Source organism: Accipiter gentilis, chromosome 6 (assembly GCF_929443795.1).
Source record: "Accipiter gentilis chromosome 6, bAccGen1.1, whole genome shotgun sequence".
Taxonomy (NCBI): domain Eukaryota; kingdom Metazoa; phylum Chordata; class Aves; order Accipitriformes; family Accipitridae; genus Astur; species Astur gentilis.
Genome location: NC_064885.1, coordinates 34,713,745 through 34,737,090, shown reverse-complemented (window position 1 = coordinate 34,737,090; position 23,346 = coordinate 34,713,745). Strand labels below are relative to the sequence as shown.

The following is a 23,346-nucleotide window of genomic DNA, read 5'->3' as shown; positions in this document are numbered from 1 at the left end:
TTGAATTAATTGCAGGCACCTATGTGAAACTAATAGATAAGTCTTTCAAAGAGTTACATTTGCCTAATCTCATAACACTTACCTTTTGCTTTCATAGACTTTTCTCCTTACCTCTAGATTGTAAGTTCCCAGTCAGCCAAACTTTTCTTTTATTGTCGCTTTAGATCATGGAGTTCATCGGATCCCTTCTATGCCAACGACAGAAGCATCTTGACTCTCTCCACAATGGACTCACCCACTTGTTAACAGGGACATTTGTAAATGCCTTGTGGAAGCCATGTGGTGCTCGCACACCTATAGTAGGTTCTGAAGCGAGTTCAGTGCTACATCCCTGCCCTAGGAAAGACTAGCATGACTTCTAATACAAACTGTGGCTTGTCTTGGGACCTAGCATAAGTCATCTGGACAGTGATTGCTTCCAGTATTTTTTTCTAATTATATCCACAAATAGCTAATTTTTATTTTTATTTTTTTTTGAAAGAAATGCTTTTCCCTCTGACCGTTTAATCTTTTTTGTTACCATATGGGCAGATTGGAATCCTGCATTTGATACGCAAGACGTCACTGTAGTGCAGTGACAAAATCTTTCTCCTCCCAAATTTGAGTGATCCAATAGAACTGAATTTGCACAATGGAACTTTAAAAAGTTGCATTTTTCATGATGACCCTTCACTTTAAACACACACATTAATATTGAGCTGTCTCTTACAGATGCTTTCTTAGCAGTTTGCGAATCAATTTTGTTATTTCCATGGATGGTTATTGTATTCTGTAAGCAATCAGTTTAGTAATTTTTGAGAGTTAAATACAATTCAAATATTTATGCTGGTGTATGAATGGCAAAATATTAGTCGTTGCTTTGAACAACACTGTTAACTTTGACAAATCAGTGATTTGGAATAACGAGGGATATAGCAGTTCTCAGTTCTCTTAAAGTATAATTCAGAAGCTAGTCATCTTTTATTATGCCCTGTGTGGGTGTTTTGGTTTCTTAACAATTCTTGATCCTGGCATGGAAAAATGTGTAAGAATTGGTGGTACAGAAGTCTCACTAGCATAAATTTTTTGAATTATTAATCCTTTTAAAGTTGGGGGATTTTTGCATGTTTTATTCTTTTTCATGTATTTATATTTGGTCATGTTGTACTTTGAAGATACAATTAATGCTTAATTATCTTCATATATCTGAAGGATCTGAGACATTGATGGCAATGTTTTGATTCCTAAGTATGCCAATAAAAACAAATTGCACAGATGGAGCTTTGAATGGTACATCTTGCAGGTCCATCTATTGTCCCAGTATAAATGTGTCTGCATGTTTGGGGCTGGGTAGCAACATTTGCCTGTTCGTTCAGCTAGGATGGCTAAACCTGGTGGTTGTCCTTAGATGTGGAAGGTAAAATGGAGGTGCTGCCACCAGGGACATCTGTAGAGTATTGCCTTAGGTAGGGCAGTTTTTACGGCTGGGAGGCTGGTAAAAATGCTGCTGCTTCTGGACCCTTATTTGGATATCCAATTTTAAGTCCGTCTCTGACACTGAAGTCCCATCAATAACTGGAAGAGTCTTCCTGTCAGGCAGTAAAAGATGTAAAGCTGCATCCTAAAATTATCTCTGGGTGGAATAAACTGTAAATCAAACTTAGACTGTAAACAACACCTACAAGAACTTCCTTCATAAAGATGTGGTTAAGTGTAGAATTTGGACAAAACCAGTATTAGCTGCTTGCACCCTGGCTGCACAGGTTTCCACTGTTGGCTTAAGTGGTGTCTCCTAAGCACATTAAATGGCAAATAGTTTTTATTTCATAATTCAGGCAGACACGTCTTACCTTCCTGGTATGACATCTTAGTGGGGCCTGGGCTTCTGCCACAGGGGTGTATCCCTCTTGTTACAGTCATCCCAAATTCTCCTGAGTTCAGTGGGCTGCGGGAGAGGGAGTGTTCAAGAGGTCTGACTTTCCTTGTATCAAATGCTCCGGATGTTCCTTGCCTATAAACAGCTCTGCTGTTCATTAGTCTTGTTCCTGACTTTAACTGGGATTATTTCAGTTCTCCTCTTGGAAGTTTATTTTTGCATTAATGACTGGAAGCTTCACTGTGGACTGAAGGCTGCAGATACTGCTGGATTTTCAAGAGCTCATTGTTCAAGGCAACCTTTGTGTAGTAAACAAATTGTCATTGCAACTTTGTTTTCAAACTCACAGTGACTTGAACATGCAGTACATGAGGGTTTTTGTCCCACTGGTATAGATGAAGACCAGTTCACAAGAAACAAAATCAAAATATAGCAAATTTTCCTTTTAAACAGGTGTTTAATTCATAGTTCATGTCTGTGTCATGCCTTCAAGTGTGTAAGTGCAGTGAAGCTCAAGCTTGAAAATCTCAGTTGTACTCTAGATCCCCACATCAAGTGTCCAGATGATTAAGAACTACTGAAAATTGAGTCTTGCATGCTCCATGTAATAGGTATTAACAGGTGACCGATCTGACTGCATATAGTTTGAAACCTGGTTCCTATGTGGAGATGCAATAAACTGATTGTCATCTCTTCAGTCCCCAAGAAAACTTCTATCCAGATATGCAGTAGTAACAAAATACACTTGGATTTCAGGTATTCCTGTAACTTTCTTATATATCATATATATAATATTAAATCTGTTTTTAAAATAATGATTCTCTTCTTAGTAGTTTCTCATTCTGAGAGTCCATACTGCCATGGATACCTAGGAAATAGAGAATTTTTTTTCAATGCTCTAATCAGACATCTGCTGTTTAGCTGTATCTTTTATGTCTAAAGCACAGTGTTTCACTTCTCGGAAGTACTTGTTTGTCCTTGTCAACCATAGCATTCTAATCATCCAGTTAGTTTGTGTGACCGTGTAACCTCATTAGTCTGTGTGGTTAGTGTATCATGTTTTGAAATATAAACTGTGGTTAATTTTTTGTACAGTAGAAGGCAGAGGCTTTGATATACAACCCCGCTCCAAGCATTTAGATTGGCTCAGCTGTGTACATACATGTATTTTGGCTTTTACCACACAAATATGTTAATTATATTTGCACAAAAGCAGCACAGTCCTATATTTGAAGAATAATTTACATTCATTATGTGTTTCTTTAAAACCTTCCATCTCCTCTTCTCCCTTCCCCCCTACTTTCCCTTTTCCCAGTGTTTGTAAGGTTACCGAAGAAACATGCATTTAAACAATTCAGGAAGAACTTAAGAATCCATCTGTCTGCCAAGGTATATTTTTCTATTTGCAGTAAATCTAAATCAGTAATTTCTCATTTAGTAAGAATGTAGAATTGGTTTGCATAAGACCAGATTTTTTGGTCTGACAAATATTCTGGATGGAAGAAGTGACTGTTTTTGTACTGATGTCACAAATCTTTTAAAATTGCTTCTATTCAAGGAAGAAAGATTTTGTGTATTTCTTTGAGAGCTGAAATGTATGAAACCATTCACTGTGCATTGGGTACAGTGTAGAATTCTTCATGAAGAAGACTGAACAAAATACAGCTAATTCAGTGTAACGCTAGCATTCATCTCTCTGATTTAGAGTATGAATGGGTGAGGGAGAATTTGCTATAGGGAGGCAATGTTTTAGAATTACCTCTTAGCCTTGAAATCTGTAAGGTATGGCAAAAAAAAGCCTATAGTAGATGTTTGTAATTAAATGCAAGAGCAGTGTATAGTCCCTTTACTATGCAGTGTCCCTGAAGAAGCACCTTCTCCATAGCCACCTTCGGAATAGGATTGAGTTCTGAGCAGGTTTCAGTTCTTGTTCTGTGAAAAATAGGGGGTTTGTTACTTAGAAAAACATAGTTTTAGTTGCCAAACTTAAGCTTTTTAAAGGGTGCAGTGGAAAAGATTAAGTGGGAAGATGCTCTGAATTGTTTCACAAACTAAAATGTAAATATTCTGCTTAAAATTTAAGGTTGGGGGGGACACACAAAAAGATGCAAAGGAAGGAATGCTGAAAACTTTGGCTTTACAATTTCAGAATGATTTCTTGTTTTTTAGTGCAAAAGATTATTTGAGAAAAGATTATGCAATTTAGAATGCATCTTGGGCAACTATAATTTCTAACTGGAAACCTTTGGTAATACTTTCAAACACGTTTTTTATGACAGTATAACTTCTATATTGGAAAAAAAAATCATTTTCTAGTGTTAGAAATGTCTCAAAGCTGTAGTCTACGTTATTTTTAATAGTTTTATCTGATACTTCTGTACTGCTAAATATTAGTGATTTTGGTGAAATTCAGTGTTCAAAAGTGCTCAATCATAATGAACCTTTTCTGAACCATTTATTTTGAGATTCTTGTTTTCTTGGTGTAGAATACCTAGTAACTCTCGCACCATTGCCACTGCCTTGTTACACAAACATCATTGTTTTAAAGGAGTTAGTTATTCCTAGAGCTGGGCGAACCAACTGTTAATTATGGACTAATTTTAGCCTTATTTCTGTTCCTAAATTATTCCCCAGTTAGACTTTCTTCTTTGCAGATCTGGGTTTTTTCTGTGAATGTTTTTATTGTTGGTTGTTTTGTATGTATGTTCTTTGCTTCTGTCGTTTGCTTCCAGTGGCATGATTTGTCTGGTTTCTGCTCTCTATTGGAATGACTCAGTTTATAACAGGAGGAGGAAAGATTGGATGCTCATGGCTGTATCAACTCTTGCTGTCAATCGTCTTAGCAGCACATTCGCATCGGTATTTGCAAGGCTTCTGCTTTCCATAGATCTTTTCCTTCAACTAAATACTGCTCGTAGAGGCATCAGAAATAACTCGGTAGAGAGACCTTGTGTGTTGCCCAAGCTTCTGTGGCTTTCGTTAAAAGGAATGTTCTCATCACTTTGAAGTATTCGCCTTGCTCTAGCTGTTGCCATGCTATGATGTTGTATTACAATAAGTACATACAATTGTCATCGCTGTAGGTACGATTTTTTGTTGTTTCCAGTTTGTATAAATGCATAGACGTGAATAAAACCTGAGGGGCTATGGGCTAAAGCCCTCTATTTAAGTAAGTAACATGAAGTGGAAAGAAGTGAAATATACTGCTGTTTATGACACAGAGTGTGACTTGACTTGTCTGAAAGAAACCCTGAAGTGCACCTAAACGGCCTGTGGTGTATATTAATTTTTCCTTGGCAGTTTTAAAGGAAATTATTTCATACACCAGGAGGTTCTTAACCTTTTCACATTTTGGAAATGGGATAAAAGATAATCCATGGGGCATATAGTTTAGAAAGGGGAAAATGGTTAAAAACAAAACTCACTTTCAGTTGTAAGAAAGATATCATTACTGCAGCAAAGAATATATTTTTACAATTCCTAGTTATGTTCCCATGAGGTATTTCAGGTCCTATGCACACAAAAATAACAAATCATCTAGATTCTGCTTTTTTCACTGACGTGTGATCAAGTGCTGCTTCTTTTTTGAAGAAAAAAGCTTGAATGATATCGTCTCTGCAAGACGTACCTTTTTAAAAATGTTGATCCTTAATTTTAGGCAAATAAGGGGCATTGACAACTGGAAACTGTAGCAATAATTAGTACAAAGAATTTTGGACCTCTGACACTGTGGCTGCCTCGTTATTTTTGATTCTCTGACAGCGAGTCTGTGTGCTTGCTCATTGTACAGCTTGGTCAGTAGAAGTTGTTTTAAAAATGGTTTATGAAAATTATATTTATTAAAGAAAAATTTAACTTATACCTGAGTCATTGTTTTAATTATTTAAGTGTTATAGAGGAAGATATGCCAGAGTAAAGCAAGGCTTGCTGCTCCCAGTGCCCAGGATCATTCAGTAGCAAGGTTGAAGATATGTTCCTATTCCTACTAGGCCCACCAATACAGTGCCTATATACATAGGTGTTCCACAGATCGTAGATGCTCAAAAGCACTGATGTAAGTGTGGAGAGCACCTAAGGCCTCACCTTGCTGCCTTCTCTGGCTGGAGCGAAGTCCATCAGTAAGGGAAAGAAAAAAAAAACACAACTTTATACACAAACACATATATACAGACATGCATATAAGGGGGGGGGGGTTCTCCAGCAGCTGAGCTCGGTCAGGCAGTGGGCCCAGTAGCTCCAGCTCACCACGGAGCCTACCATGTTGAGGTCTGCTCAGCAATGAACTCCAGCGTGGGCTTTGGTCCCATTTCTTCAACAGCAAATGTAAGTGGGTGTTGACTCAGCTGCCTGGCCACAGGCTCCATCATCTCTCCTAATATGATTTACAGGATTATGTTTTGACTCCCGCCAGTTGTCCTTTGAACTCTTCAACAGAGGAGGGCTTGAAATTTTATACTCTGAAGACACAAAATTGAGTTTATCAGGGAACCAAACAGTTGTAATTTTAATGTTTCACATGAAATTTCAGTTAGGTAGCTTTTGTTAAATAGATAACTAACTTGAACAGAAGTTAGCAGAAGAACTTCCAGAAGCAGGGTGTTGATTTTTGTACCAGTTTAAATGTTCAGCCTTAGGTCTGAGTTACAGGTGTCTGTTTAAACTGTCAGGAGCAAAAGTTTTAGTGTTTACTTATGCAGATCCTTCTACATGCTGGTACTAAACCAAGTCAGCCAAGTATGACAAAGCTAAGGCCGATTTCTGATTGATAGACAAGATTATAATTTCATCGCATATTTAATGGGGTGGTCTACTCTTCGAGAGTTCAGAGGATTGAATGGCACCATAGGTTTAAAAACCAATCATCATCAGTGTACCATACTCAAATAAAATCTACAGAGACTTCTGGCAACATTACTTAAATAAAGCATGAATGACAAAAGTTTATTAAATGCATTCTTAAAAAATTGTATCTTTCTTAAATAAGGATTTCTCAGTATGGATTGCATTGTAAAACAGTTTCGAAGCAAGTCATAAGTTACTTTTATTAACAGATTGATCAATAAAAAAAGTCACGTCACTTAGGTACTGTAGTCTTCAGCCATATTTAAACAAATGCACTGTGTGTGGCGTCTTCCTTCACATGCTAAGTAATGTCAATGCAGCATAGCTGGAAAAGATCACCTCCATTTTGTACTTGTAAACATTTAGAACAAGCAGTAGGCAAGGTCCCCCCCACCCCCAAAAAGACTTACCCCTTAAGTGTATTTTATGCAGAAGACAAGTATTCCATATGTCTTTTTTCCCCTGCTTAAAAGCACATTCTAGAAATAAGTCTTGCAAATAATACACTGAAACAATGCATGAGAAGACGTAGTCATGGCAATTTCACTGGAGCTTTATTGCCTCTGTTGGTAATGAGAGGGATTGTAAGAAGTTACATTTGAACTTACAGAGATATGTAAATGATGGTTTTTTACTAAATATAATCTCGAGATTAAGTGTTTTATATCAGGGCACTTCTAATTTTGTACATATTTAATGTATAAAAACAGGTTACAAACTTGATGTTTGCCTTTTTTTTTTTTCTTGACATTTGGCAAAATTAAATTGATCCATTTAAGGGGAGATCATCAAATTGAAGACATAAGCACTTACGAATTAAAGCAATCCACTGTCTGCATTCTTAAAAAAAAAAAAAAGAAAAACCACACAAATATATAAAGGAAAAAACACATGGCCACATCTGAGCACGTTTCAATACAAAATATTCCCTGTAATCAGGCATTTTGTCCTTAGAACAACACCCTGTTAAATCAATGTTTCTTTCAACTTCAGTCACTCATTTTGAAAAACTTTTAAGATGCCATCATAGCACAAATAACCCTTTTCTGCAACATAATTAGTCAAAGTTTTATGTATTTCTTTATAATTACACAGTAATTATAAGTGTGTAGTACCAAACTGATGACAACACTGTTTTGTTGAAAAGATCTTGCATTCAAAAGGAATATTCTTTAAAACACCACGGCATTACGCCACTACCCAATCTCAAGACTTTTTTGAGGGACAAGTCTGTATTGGGATAAAAAGCAAGTCAGTTCTCCTCTCCAAACACAGCATACTTGAACTAATCAATCTGAAACTGTACCAAAACCCTCAAGACAGAAAACAGCACGCATAGATACCTTGTAGAGCTTTTTTCCACCCCCCACCCCCGTAATTTCAAGTCCCCATTTATATTTACACAAAATTAAGAAAGGAAATACTGAAAGCAGCAAAACACACGTTTTTTGGCATAGCCAATTCCAGTAGCTGGAAAAAGTTTGCAATGTTTTTCTGGAACTGTATTCTTGAAGTAAACGCACAACTGGATTTTCTTAAAAGGGCACTGCTATGAGGGGAGCTAGCCTTATGGTCAACTTCAAAGAGTATAAATAAAAAATTTTTAGCAGTTCAATAGTAATAGTCAATTTTTTCCTAAAATACTTTTAGCACCTGCATAAAAGAGTTCTGCTGTTTAGTGCAAGTACCAATTACTCATTTCAAAAATAATTCTGGCCTTATCATGGGACTACTTAGAGCATGGACTTAAACCTCTATCCTTACTTCTAACTGTAGCCTTTATTTTCTCCTGGAGCTTGGTATTTTCCAGCTTATTTTACAGAGTAGTAGTTATCAAATGTCTTCACAAGTAACCAAGTGAGGAGTAAAAGACCATGTTTAACACAAAAGCAGCTCAAGAGCTTTTGTAATATTAAAAATAAGGAATAATTGCATCTGATTAAAACCTGTTTTGGACAAAATGAGCTTGATGTAGTTAAATGCAGTAAGACAGTAAGAAGTAGTGATGAGCAACAAAATAATTTAAGCAAACAAAGCCAGTGTAGTATTTTCTATCTGATCTGTGCTTGTTTGGGAAAGCTTTACTCTTAATTTCTATATTTGGCAACCACAGTGATATGTCAATTTAAGGAAAACTCAACAAAATAATTAAAAAATGGGTGTCATCCATAATGGCAGTACCTCTATGTTACAAAGATTTAACTTCTCAGGATAATGGTTTCAAAACCTAGATTCACATCAAACTCACCAGCTTCTTGTACAACAGGGCCATTTGTTTCATCATACCTCAACCATAAAAATTACATGTCTTGATTTAAAATACTGCATCGTGTAGCAAACATTTAAGACACAAATTCAGTATATTCAAGTTTTAGATTTCCACAGAAATGAAAAACCTTTCTTTGACAGACAGATAAGCATTTCAAAACTGTAATGAAATCTGATTTCTTCGATAATAACCTAGAGAATATTAGATTCTATCATGACGCACACAGCTTATCTCAATGACGCTCACTGAAGGCTGACTATAACATTAAACACGGGTGCTGTAAGTGCACAGTAGTTGTGTCGTACTTCAACTGTTCTCAGCCAGTTGATGTACAATCAAACCATTCAGATAGGCACCTAGATACCCCAGCATCAACAACCTTGGGTTTTCTTGGTTATTTCTGCAATTGTTTTTACCATATACTCAAACTCACTTAGACGATACCTGTACTTTTCCAGAAAAGAAAAGAAAGAAAAAAAAAACCGGACCCAGTACACTTAAATATATCACTCTCACAGGAAGTGCTATCAATACAGTCTTTGCAACTAGCCCCAAGTGTATATTTAAGGATTCTTTTAAAAATTGTTTTGATGTTGAGCTGTATAATTCATATGCCATACAACAGTTGTCTGATGATGACCAGCATTGTGCTTTATGAGAAACCAGAAACCTCAAAATAATTATAAAGCTTCTAGGACTTATGGGAGATGAAACTAGGGTGGTCCACCAAAAAAAAGAAAAAAAATTCCATGATGAAATCCACAATGTTGGAATTTTAACGGGCAGGAGTGGTCCAGACTAGAAGAAAAGCCCAAACCACCAGTAGAAGAATGAAATATGATATGGTCCAAGATGTATCCTTAAAGGTTTGTCTCAACCCTCAACCATATTGTGAGGATTGATCTTCAGTTCAGTCCAGCCAGCAGAAATTGACTGTGCAATTTTCCATTTCAGGTATTTGTACAGACTATGTACACTCTAGAAGGGTCCTTTAGTGCTACACTGTCGTACTTTTTGTCCCAGCAATTTGAGGGCGTGCAAATTCCACAAAGTCATCAATAAGAACTGGCCATGCTCCTAAAAGAAAAAAAAAAAAAAAAGACCAGAACATAAGAACTCAGTTCAACAAGACATTCTTTTAAAAGCTTCAGACCTAAACAAGTTATTTACTTTCCAGTCTTAACTAGGCATAGTTTCAAGCAAAAAATGGTGATTTTATTTTCTTGCTTGAAGTCTAAGAGCTGGTTAAAGATTTCTACTTCCTTTAAACCCAGTTAATACACATCCCTTTCAAGGGTCATAGTTACTTCATCTTCCTGATCAAAAAAAGAAGAAATAAAAAAATAAAAAAAAAGCTGACAAAAATTCTAGCTTAAAACTGTCCTGGTTTTTGGTGCCAGAACTTGATCTCCAGGATGGCAACAGCTGCTTAAAAACGTTGAACATTGGATGAAGCAGTCTATACTGTTAAGCAGCAGCATATCTTAACATACTACAGCATTTACTGCTCACAATTTGATTTTGCATGAATGCAATGCTCATCTGTTAGAATCAGCATACTTAGCCATACCTGAAAACAGCAAAATGCACTCCGATAGCCAGCAATATAGTGTAACGCCCTAGGAGGCTGGTATTATACGATACTCTTCCATAGTCCTTATCAAGAGGTAGTTAATATGCATATCAATATTTTACATATGATGGGCACCCATATCCAAAGAGGTCCCCAGTCATGTGCATAATGATCATGTGAAGGTTAAAAATAATTGTGGGCTGGTTCCCCCCCCACCCCCTTAAAATATTTTATTCAAAATCATTAGAACATGTTTTCTGCCTTTAATCTTTCTAAACTACATTGGTTTATTGTGGGCAGCAGCCCATTTGCTCAATGATAAGAGAATGAGAACTGTCCATAACTATTAAGTAAAGTTGAAGAAGTTTGCTCCCCTCTGCTCTGGAAGTATCAGAAGTTTACAGTTTCCTCCCCTCACTGAACTGATCTGCCACCAACGACTGAAGGTAATTAGCTGTTCTTGGCTACAGATGGATTGGAAGAGGAAAGATCAATACAAAAGTTTACAAGAAACACAATTGGTAGGATATAACTTATGTTTAGCAATCCCTTGTATGCTGCCAGCTTCACTTTCATATTACTACACGTCCAATCTTCACATAAACTGAAGCAACCAAACTTAAAAAATATTCTCAGCTAAGAAATGCAATAACCAGAGGACCCTATGAAGAAATGCACAGGCCACGAATCAGTTACTTAGTTGAAGATACCAAGAACTGCGCTAACAGAGAATCTGTGGGTTTTAAATGGACAAATATCAGGGTTTGTCTCAATAAGAGAGAATTAGTATTTGAGCTCAGACGGAAGAAAAAAAGAAAAGGGAGTTAAGAAAGCTAGATCATTTCTTTTTTAAGCCTGCAGTAACAGATGATAACAACATGCATTAAAGTAGCTCTAACTGAACTTTAGACCACCAGTGATATTCTAATTATGCTGTTATTAGACAACTGTGCCAAAGCAGATACACAGTAATAAATGTAGCATTACAGTTAGAAGTTAATGAAAGGAAATGGAAATGTTTACCTTCCTCATCATAGTTAGACATATCATCTGCTATCATTGTACTAAAGTCTAGAAGAAGGTTCCAGGTATCCTTAGGAATTGATCTTTTATGATGTTCCTGTTTGGAGGGGTGGAAAACTTATGTTTAAAAAAAAGTAAATTTAAAAAAAAAAACCTTATACACATTCATTTTTACTGTCTTGGACACATCCATATCCCCAAAACATAGTTCTCTTACACACATTATGAAGTGCAGTATCTGGGATCTGGGTGAAAATAGTCTATTTCATCTACTCATTAATTTAAACATATTTATCTTCCAAGTTTTGAAAATACTGCAGTCTAGTTTATGTAAAGATTTAAACTTACCAACAAAAATTTGTTCCACAAGTCTAGAAATTTAAATCTTCCATTAAGTACTAAATTCCAGTAGGCAATGGCCATTTCTAAATCTGTAACATTAAAATATATTACTTTTAAAGATATGCATTTCAAATATATAATCTCCACAGGTATCTAACACTAAGATGAACCATATATTCATAAAGGCGAAAAGATTAATCTAATGCAAATATACTTGTGGATCCTTTACAAAAAGGCAACAATAAATAAACTGTTCCACAATTATCAGATTTTGATACTATCACTTGACTACAGAAGAACTGAAAATTGCCCATATTAATAGGTAAAATATCCAAAACACACAAGGATATTTCAGATGTCTTTTGCTAACTAACAATACTTTAGTTAAAATTCAGTGAAATATTTTCCTTAGAAATGCTATTGACTTGAAAAGAAAATCTGTAGTATTTTGTAGTATAAGCTGTAATTTTTTTCATATATAAAATAAAATTTACATAAAACAAGTTTTTTATTATTTCGTTTTTAGAACAACCTTGTTAGAGGTGTTGGCTTTGTAACATGGCTTTTGTCAAGTGTTCATTTCTGCAGTAAGGTTTCCTTTTGAAAAAAATCTTTCAGTACGGTACAAGCAGACAGTTGAGAGTTGTTTGTTAGTTGTTGGTCTTTTTTTGGTTGGGTTGGGATTTGGGGGTTTTATTTGGTTGGTTTAGGGTGGGGTTTGTTGTTTTTTTGGGTTTTTTTTCCAAAGACTCCTGTTAAGTTCTTGATTGTTTTGAATCTGTTTCTCAGGACAACTGAGAAACCTGAACTGACACAGTTCAGGAACAAGAACAACCTACTGCATGTCAGGCAACTGTGTGCTGCTGTCAGCAGTGGGTGCTATTACAGTGTAGCTGTTAGAAAGAGACTAGTCAACCATGTAAGGAAAAAAACAAAACAAAACAAAACAAACAAAAAACCACCAAAAACACCAACCAAAAAACCCCAACTCGCCTCCCTGGTATTTGCCAAAGGCTAAACTGACATGCATTTACTGTTTATTAGCGACATAGAGTAATGTGTTAGCTGATAAAAGAAAGTTATGTATCGAAGTTCTACATCTCTACCTAGCATGGTCTCCATTACCAGGAATTAACAAGGACCTCTGCACTGTATAACAAAACGCTACTAATTGTGATCTTACTGAATTCAGTATCCATCACCAGGTATATACAGTAACCCCAAAAGGCTACCTAGTTAAGTGACCTCTGTTTTAACAAAAGCTCTTATATATTTTGCAGCCTAGCAAATTTCTTCCATAAACAATCCTTTTGTGAGAGCAGAGAGAAGAGGCACACGATCAGTGGCACCTCAGAAAAAAAAAACCAAAAAAATGAACAAAACCTGGCAACCCAAGAAAACCACTCTCTTCTCCCAGATGCCCAAACTATTTAAAAAAACAGGGAGGTGGATCTTGGAGGTGAAATCACTGTCAAACAAAAGAAAGCATGAACTCTGCATTGCTGGACGAAAATAGATGGTGATGAGGGGTGGGGGAGGGTTGGTAATTTTCTGAATCACTTAGTATCTTTGATATTAAAAGTTCTTCTCAAAAAGCATATGCACACTATAATGCTTCCTGACCAAAGTAAAGAATAAAATTTGTGGAGAATTTTCCAGCAGCTGCAAAGGGGTGTGATTTCAGACAAAACTGTAAGTTTGAGATTCAAGAAGCAGAGACAAATTAAACAGAAGTCACTACTCCTCAGTAAATAAGCTATATGTGAAAATGACAACTTATTAAAATGAGTATAAAGGCTAGGTATCTCTAACAGAAGATTCAGATAGAAAAATAGGCACTTCAGCTTTCAACTACAACTACTGTCTTTCTAAAAATTAATAGATACAAACTTTAGATTAAGCTGATAGTTCCTCAAGAAAATAAATTAGAGAACTTAAGTTTTATTTACTTGTGATGCATTAATAGCAGGCATACAAAAAAATGCAACATCATCAAATCACTGCATTTTTACAGTGGTTTATAAACAAACACTGTAAACAAACTGTGCATTTCGACATGCTTATACAATTTTGAGATTATTCTTGTGGGTAAGCAAAGGCCTTTAAAAAACAAATCTCAGGATGCTGCAACCTCAAACTCACTATGTGAGTCCAAACATGTAAAGCACGAAGACATAATGCCCTAGGACAAACTACATGCTTTGAAAGAAATTTTATGAAATCACAAAATTGGAAAGTAAAGAATAATTTCAGGTTTTAATAAGAAAGTAAAAGAATGTTCAGGAAGTCCTCGTGGATCAAATACGAAAGTCTCAACATATATGCTCCATTTTGAGTTTTATCCAGAGGGATGCAAGAGAAGCAAACAATGTTTGAGACAAACACCAGCTAAAAGGTATTCTCAAATGGTATGCAAATAACACAAGACAAGACATCCACAGTCCTTACACAGTAGTAAGGAATTATGCAAAGGAAATACATTTCCAGAACTGTGCCTGAACTACTGCACAACGTTTGGAAGATTAGAGACCAATACACATTAAAACCAATTTGGAAGTTCCTACAGGGAGTTATTTAGACACTCCAAAATTAATTGCATAACTAGGAGCATTTGCTTTTCAGCACTCTACTTCTCCCAATATTCTTTTGCTTCAGGGTTTCTAGAATTATTCTGCCCTATAGTAAATTAATGCCTAAAACTGCGTATTTATTGGCATCAAAAAGGCTGGTAAGCATCCAGATTTTAAGCTCAGTTCTTACATCACTTCCAGACCCAGACTTAAAAAAAACAACCAAACAAACAAACAAAAAAACTCCTTATACTATGTATATGCTATATGGATCTGAGAAAACTATACTTGTCTTTGTCACTGTTAGAGCTTAACTGGCATAAAGAAGCTTTAAGATGAATGAGGAATAAAGCAAGGGACTTAGTTTTCCTGGTAAATAATTTTTACTGAAGTCTGTTCCATCTGGAATACTCAAAAGATTCATTTCTATATAGGACTTGGGAGGGAGGGGGTGGTGTTCAGAAGAAGAATGCAAGTCTTCCTTGTACCTTAGAAATACAGGGAAGAACATAAGAGGCAAGTACTACATCAAACAGTTCTGTTATTCTGAAGCTTTGAGAAAATTAATTAAAAATGATCATGTAATTATATCATTTTAATTTGTCATTTCACTTTTACCACCTTACAGGGATTCTGCAAAATACTCCTTGTTGTATAAAGCTGTTTAAAGATTTAAAACAACATACAAATGTTACAGTGACAACCATAAAAAAGACCTAACAACCCACAAACAACCCTGCAACCATTCACACTGCAGAACTGATTGAACATTGACACTCTCCATAACCTAACATCTGTCTTCTCACAATTCAGCTACTGTCCACATTTTCTTTGTTGTAGCAGCCTGAAAAAATTAATATGACTTTCTACAAGAAATAAGAATCAGTCCATTCATTTATTTGCAGGATTCAGATCTGACTATATGCATGCACAAGTATTTTCAAACAGTTCAGCAGTGCTCTTTTAGCTTCTTCAAAGACAATGAAACTCACAATCCAATTTGAAACAAAAAACGGCATACAGGAAGGTGTTAAAGAATGACACAGAGTCAAAACTAAGACATGGAACTTTTGCTTAGTTACTTATTTTCCAATATTCAATTTAAGCCAAAAGTTAGTCCACATATACAAGACAATAAAACCAAAACAGAATCCTCAGCTTTTCACAGCATGTGAATGCAAAGCTGGTCAGTGGCAGTCAGTTTAAGGCATTTTCATTACTGAGAAAAATAAATCCACAAGCTGCCAAGGAAGAACCTACTCGCCTTTCAGTATTTTATTTCTTCTCAAAAGTAGAACAGTTAACAGTTACAGAGTCATGAAATACTAGTTAGGTGTCATATCTCAACTACACTGTATATAAATCAACATGCATTCTGGTTAGTTAACATTACTGCTTGAAAGAAATTTTTGTTCCCTCATTTTTGCCGTTTTGACTAGACAGATCTACAGTTTGTTCATTTAGTTCCAACAGGACTGTGGTGGTGTGCTATTATTTTTAATAAGTGATTCTTCCACTTCACCTGTTACACTAATCAAAAGCACAATCAGCAGAAGAGCTGTGAAATAATGAAAAAAACCCCCAGCATTCAGGGGGGTGGGAAAGGCTGTAGATAAGCACCTATTACCAATGGCACAACAACAACAGGCATCGAGCCCTGAATATAGAGATCTATTTGTACTATTCCAATTCTATTTTGCCAAGACATTTGCAAGCATTTTTCGTGTTACAAGAGACTGTAACAAGTGTACTTATATGGAAATCAGTTTTACAGCTTAAATTTATACTAAAAGTGAAAATTCAATTAATCTATTCAATGCTGTAAATTCTAAGTGGTATAATTATGCCTTTAACATAAGACCATAATCCATTGTGCTTACTGAGAATTGCACACACACTTAGTGAAATTCAGAATAAACCGTCTCATAAAATTTTGTCATCTATATTAATGATGCAGATATTTCTATCAATTTGAACACCTTAAATTGACATCTACCTTTCACAACAGAGAGATGTATTTTATCCCAGAGGTGGTTATCCTTCAGACTCATTGCATCATAATAATACTTTCACTTACTGCTTTAATCAGTCATTTCCCATAATTATGAACAAATGTTTATGATTAAGAATACATACCTAAACCTTTCTGTCCCGGGTTCTTTGCAAAGTTGAAAGTAAATTGATAAAAATCCTTAAATCTTCCTGGCTCTTTTAATTCTTGTTCCATTTTAGGAATCTGGGCCTTCAGTTTTTCTATGCTGTCACATCTGCATTTTAAAAAGTATGTTTATTTGTGTATTATTCATTTTGCCATAAAATACGAGTTATGAATTAAATAAAAATTTATAATTTTTTTGTGGAATACAATACAATTATCAAAACAAAGTTCAGGAAGCCTTTAATTAGTCTGCACCTATACAAAAATTTCATTTCTTTGTTGTTATTTCTTCACATTACCATTTGCACATAGTAGCTGATACATCAGATTCTATAATCCAACAGATATTTAGAAAAAAGTGGTAAAGACTCCTACATTCTTGTAAGGCAGAGAAAACCCAAGTATGCTAGATTGCAGACCGACACCCTTGCTTTACCTACTTGAGTAACTCTATGGCAACTAACTGAAATACTCACACAACCAAGGCAAGTAGCACTCAAAATTGCCTCCCTTTTTTTAGTCCCTAATCATCTAGCACAGACAGCAGATGCATTTTTACAGAGGCAGACAAGTGATGCTAGACTCCGAAAAGTCTCCGAAGCCTGAAAGGACATTGTGATTGTGAATTCCCCAAAATAGGGCTGTTTCACCATACATTCCAGTTTCTGACACTGGATTACACTGTCAGTATCTAATACTTACTGCACACTTACCCTAGCTCAGTCATTCCATCCATGAATTCCAGCTTTGAAAATTCACACTGTGTTGCAGCTCGGAATTTCCATGCAATGATGAGTACAGTAATGCTGGCTGGGTCAAGAGCTAGATCATCACAAAACTGCTGTATACCATCTATACCAATTTTATTTTCATCTTGAGGATCTTTGGGATATAAAAGTAAGTATCAAGAAAAATAGATTTTTGAAAAAGATGATTTATTCCACAAGTGTATTTAAGATAAGCAAACATTTTCAAGAATCCCTTTTTGGGATCTGCCTTTATAAGGCTTATATTCACTTATAAGTGAATATTTTAAAAACAAAGTTACATTACTATTTTCAATGGTTAAGCTTTAACAATTGAGGCAGTTACTACAATAAAGCCTGCCATACAATGAAGTTTATGTTATTTTCATTGAGACACAAAAGCACCACAAACATTTGTTTTCTGCCTAATAATATGCATGATATTCCGACTCATTCCATACAGAGAACAGTGGTCCTTTCCCACCAGCACACTTAATTATTGGCACCTTTGGTAAGGCTGCCGATCTGTGTACCATTACAAACAATTATGCAGTGTCCATTTGCGAGCTGTACCAATACAATCACCAAATCTGCCCATAAACTACTAAGTCAACATTAGTTTTATGCATTTTCTGGCATCACCAGCATGCATGAGATTGGACATGGTAACCTCCATAAGAAGAAAGTTACGTTGCCCCATTACCGATTCCAAGTCAGCCAGGCACACTCCTCTTTCCAGGAAGGAATCAACATCTGGTCTGGAAGTGAGATGCTCACATTTCAAGTGCACTAACAAAAGATCTACTAACATAAGCCAACGAAGACTTCAGGAAAATGGTATTTGGATTATGCACATGTATGAAAACTGACAGGAAATGTAGCAGTTGGATTTTTTTGAAGTGTTAAAACATAGAATTTGTTCTACTGTACCGAATCCACTTTATTATTTGTGGTAGGATATCATCAGTTGAAAACTGGCTATAAAACAGCTAAAAGAGATTTATTTTTCTTTTCTGCTCTGTAACTATCTGACAATAAGCACAAGGTGAATAAAAATAAAGGTAGAACCCATCCTTAGTATGCAACCAACCTTCACTTTGTCAGGAGCGAGTCCTGAGTGATGCGCTTTCCCCAGAAGAATCACCTAAAATCCATGTTAACCATTACAGTTACTTACTGTACACACAATTCCAGTTCCAGACACTAATCTTGTATAAATGCACATATATTTAGAGCACTTGAAGCAACCACATGTAGTCCTTGTGAAGCACAAGCCTACATATATTCTCCTTCTAACTTGTATTATTAGTAATAGAAAAACAAAGCTGAAAGAGTCGGTTAATATTTCCAAGCACAAGAGCACAGCTGCAATGATACATTGTAATTAAGAATACATAAATACAACTAAGAAATAAACCTTAAATCCAGGGTACTCACCTTTGTATCTGTTATATAGCTGTTCTAACTTCTTTCTGTCCAACGATCCTTTAACACTCTCTCGTATATAAAGTTCAGGATTTTGGAAAAAGTTGTCTGTTGCAACATCTAACTTCCAGTCATTTTGAGACAGACAACTCACTGCTGTCTTTTCACTAGATTGTGTGAAGACCATAAACTGACGCACTTTGTCCTTCTGTGATGATTTCAACTTGTTCTAGTAAAAACAGACAATACTGTAACTAGAAATACTTTAGTGGACAAAAAAAAAATCAGTACTGTTAATATTTTTTTTTTAAATCAGTACCTTTCATAATTTTCCCAAGCAATTAGACTTCCTTTAAGTGATGGGGCAGGTAGACACTCAAACCAACACTTTTTTTTTTTTTTTTTTTTTTTTTAAATTTAAACTTACCTTCATCCTAGGTACTTTACACTGTAACAAAACTGAGTTAAATCATCACAAAAATCATGCTGGGAAAGCAATCAACAGATATAAAAAATGGGTAATCTTATTGCATACCTGGAGAGAGAGCTCAAGGGCGTAGCAAATTCACATACAGCTGTAAGCTGGGACATCTTTCTATGTAAACCAATTTTCATTTGTTTGAAAAGAAAAAAAACATTCTCCTCTTAATAGAACGCTACACCTACCAAAAAAGGGCACTTGAGCTGCCTAAATAAAGCCCATCGCTATGAAAATATTTGATAGATTAATTGCCTCTACAGATGCGGCAGAACAGGCCATTTAATAGCTTACGATCACTGAACGAGAGGCTGGCATTCATTTAGTCCCAGCCGACCAGACTAACAGAAACACCAGTTGGTGCTAGTTAGTGCTGGACAAGGGGCAAGACCATGTTGCCAGGATAAGGATCTCTTGATGTGCCTCTTGATGGCAGCAAGGCACTAGGCTGAGTCATCCATTTCAGAGCGCTACACACTGAAATACCTTCAAAGATTTTTTTTATTTTTTTTTTTTGAGATTTTTCACTTTGAAGGTGTTCAACTCCACCTACATAATTTGCAAAACATTCCTGTGAGGCAGCATTGTCTCCATTTCACAGGTGCAGCAACTGAAACTAAAAAAAAAAAACAACCAAAAAGGGTAAGTAATTTTGCCGGAGGCAGGCAGCAGAGTGAGTAGCCAAGGTGAGAGCTCTGGAATTTAAGGCCTTCTGCCCAGACCAAGAGACATCCCTCTCTGCTCTAGCACAAAACTGAATGGAGAACTCACTGCCAGTAATTTATCAGCAAGGCCAGGCTGGATGGGGCTTTGAGCAACCTGGTCCAATGGAAGACGTCCCTGCCCATGGCAGGGGGGTTTGAACTAGATGATCTTTCCAACCCCAAACCATTCTACAGTGCTATGCTAGAGGGATTCCCAAGGATATTTCTGATGAGAAGCAGCACACTCAGTATTTCAAGGGTGTTAGTTACACAAAACTAACTACTGATCAGGAGAAAGGAATCATAACAGCTCTTGCACTAAATCCAAATTCAGTTCTAAAGTTCACTCAATATATTCAAAACAAAAAGACTCCTAACATTACAACTTGGTAAATAAAAGTTCTGACTTTTAAGTCAGGATTGGATTTCTTACATGGCACAAATATTTCATTTGTAGTTTACCTTTGCATTCTAACCAAAACTTGTATATTGTGTTCATTATTGTAATTTCCAACTGCATCGCTCCTTCTCAGGGAGTATGGGGAAAAAAGGCCCAAAAAATCTCTAGATGAGATAAACCGTTTGTTCTTTGGCTGAGGATAGTTTAGGAGCAGTATGAGCTCAAGCTCTTCATTCCAAAGGATAATTAGCATCCAATCACATTATCGTTAGAAAAAACAACTAAAGCTTCAGAACACAAATTCATCTGCCCTAAAAGTCAAAATCAGTATTCTGCTGCTTGATGACAGTGAATGTGAACACTATTATTTGTAACAGTAGTTAAGTTACCAGCTTCAGAGTTATGCCTTTTAAAAAAATACAAGACCATCACATTTGGCTTAAACTGATACCCACATAATAAACAGACTAATACCCTTTAATTTAAGAACCCTTAAAAAAAACCAAAACAAAACAATCCTATATCTACAACACTTAGCTGAAGCCAAAATTTTATTGCACACTGCAAACTTAAACACAGTGATACTAGTTAGACTATACTACTTTTAAAGTTACAATGTGTTGCTGCTTTATTTCAGTCTCAGTCTCTCCAATAAGTTTCTCACATTGGACTTTTTGCTACAAGCATGTTTCTGAAAGTCAGATTTCCAGAAGTGTTCCAGGTTAAGGTCAAGCCATCAGAGCAGGTCCTGCAAAGACCCACTGCTGACAATTTGTGCACGCTTCAAGTTTCACAGCAGACATTCAGCACCTTACAATATTGAGCTCAAACTTCCACAAAAATCACCTACGCTAACAAAGCCATGTGGAATGACTTCCAGAAATTACTAACTTAGTTGCTGTTAGGTTTAAAAAATATATTGTAAACAGATATATTAAAACAAACTATTGAATTAAATCCCAAATGAAGACAAAACAATCCCAAGGCTAATTTTCTGTATCAGTTACCAGCTTCCTCAAATCATTTCCACACAGCCAGAGACTGCTGCATCACCACAAACTCAGCTGCACTATAGGGCAGAGTCACACTTATGACCTTAGCACTTTTTTTTTTTTTTTTTTGACAAAGCTGGTGCCTTTAATCATTAGATATTTGTTTGCTTGTTTTTGAAACATGTACATATAAGCACGCATAGCCCTTTTAATAGTGAGTATTCCGTAAAACCCCAAGAGGCTTTGTTCTGCCCTACTCCTGCAAGGGTAAACTCTAAAAGCAATGACATACAACAAAACGTCAAGGAAGATGTTTAAAAAGGCTTCACCGTGGATGCCCAAGACCACAAAAAGTAGTGTGTTTTGTGTGTTGTCATACAAAAGGAGAATGCAATTTATTAGATACAAAAAATGCAGAGTAAATCACTTTTATGATAAAATTTAAATCCTATATATGCACATGAGATCTTCTGTGCTTAGGGCTCCTTCAGTCACAGTGACAATATAAAACCTTTTTAAAAAGAACATTGAATGTGCCAAGAGTCAAGCAGCTAATGATACTTATCAGTATAGCGTTCAGTAATATATTAAGATGCAATAAATCACACTGCTCAGCCATAATCTTTTTCTGGAATAACTGTATTTTTACTGGTCAAATACAAGCTTATTTTTAGTGAAGAAATGCCAAAGCCCTTTCTTTATATTTGATGAATGTTTCCTCAGAAGCTTGCCAACATGGACGAGACACTCCACATCCTTAGTGACTGGACAACTCTTTGAAGGCCTAGTACAGGGCAGCAAGAGATGAAATTACTGCTGAGTTTTTATTATCCTATTATAGCTCTTCTTTCATCACATTAAAAAAACCACACTTCAAGCAGGAACAGGTTCCAAGCCTTCTGCACTTTTGAGGGCTATTTCTAGAAGCTGAGCTCTAACCTAGTCTATTATTGTTTTAAGTGTGCAATACAGAAGCCAGAGCACCCTATAACCTTTAATCCTGTAGTCATCAGGCAACAAATACCTTACACTGCAAGTGTATGTACTGTAATGCAATGCAATCCATTTAAAATATCTCAACTTTAATACTAGTTAAAAATGAAGACAGAATTTTATTTAACAGATTTCTGTCTTGCTAAAATACACAAGTAAAAACCACTGGAAAACAAATGCAACAATTTTTCTAATAAGTCTTACCCCTTAGGGTAAGGGGAAAAGGAAAAACTCAAATCTGCAAGCCTTTTATCAAGTTTGTGTGGTATCCAAGCTACTTTTCATAATAAGGATGTCATAAGAGACAGAAGGTGAACTTACTTTTAAAACACAAAACAATTTCTCCAAATGAAAAGCTACATTATGTAGATTCATAAAACTACAATAATTACATCATTCTAATGAATGTCTGATGCTATAACATTGATTTTAAAATGCAAATTTGCCTCTCCCCATGAAGTATGAAATTTGATATTTCTAATTCAATAACCCATCCTTGACCAGATACTTCAGTGAAAGATTAAAATAAAAAAAATACTTGGGGTTTTTTTCCGCCAAGTATTTTTTCTTCTGGCCTCACACTGAAACTTCCCCTGTCTAGGAGAGTAAGCTTTCCCAGCCAGGGGCCGGGGGGCGGGGGGGGGGGGGGGGGACCACGGGGGACGACACAGGGAATAATAATAATGCTTGAACTGAGCTGCTAACTCTGACTACATGGTTGTTTTTCCTTATCTTCTACACTCAAATTTTAGTCACCTCAGATTCAAAGATCAGCTCTGCACACTGGTCATCAACACTTTCCGGATAACTAACAGCCGTATGAGGGCTCCACTCTCCTGGATAAAGTCCTTGGGAAACAGCAACAACCTTCGTCCCACACTGCCTGGACTGGATAGCTGAGGGTTCCTACTAAAACCCTGTTCTTGGACTTTGCTCAAATCTTATATGCAGCTGCCAGCGTGACAAGCAATGCACA

General features: G+C 36.1%; 2 protein-coding genes across 10 annotated transcripts in view; one reads left to right on the top strand and one right to left on the bottom strand.

Moving 5' to 3' along the window:
• Positions 1–5,710, top strand: part of ATP11B (ATPase phospholipid transporting 11B (putative)) — a 72,816-nt gene extending 67,106 nt beyond the window's left edge. For 3 of the 6 annotated variants that reach the window (XM_049803414.1, XM_049803411.1, XM_049803415.1), the window contains one exon: positions 165–2,268. In XM_049803414.1, the coding sequence (XP_049659371.1) occupies positions 165–246 (82 nt within the window). In that variant the 3' untranslated portion in view covers positions 247–2,268. Of the gene's footprint in view, positions 1–164; positions 2,269–3,170 lie in introns of those variants that run through there. The other 3 variants (XM_049803417.1, XM_049803416.1, XM_049803418.1) reach the window with 2 other exon arrangements.
• A 1,519-nt stretch (positions 5,711–7,229) lies between these two features.
• DCUN1D1 (defective in cullin neddylation 1 domain containing 1) overlaps positions 7,230–23,346 on the bottom strand; it is a 28,259-nt gene continuing 12,142 nt past the window's right edge. For 3 of the 4 annotated variants that reach the window (XM_049803887.1, XM_049803886.1, XM_049803885.1), the window contains 6 exons: positions 18,816–19,032; positions 17,346–17,514; positions 16,611–16,741; positions 11,911–11,993; positions 11,563–11,659; positions 7,230–10,043 (listed from right to left, as the gene is read on the bottom strand). In XM_049803887.1, the coding sequence (XP_049659844.1) occupies positions 9,964–10,043; positions 11,563–11,659; positions 11,911–11,993; positions 16,611–16,741; positions 17,346–17,514; positions 18,816–18,990 (735 nt within the window). In that variant the 5' untranslated portion in view covers positions 18,991–19,032 and the 3' untranslated portion in view covers positions 7,230–9,963. Of the gene's footprint in view, positions 10,044–11,562; positions 11,660–11,910; positions 11,994–16,610; positions 16,742–17,345; positions 17,515–18,815; positions 19,033–19,338; positions 21,498–23,346 lie in introns of those variants that run through there. The other variant, XM_049803888.1, reaches the window with a different exon arrangement.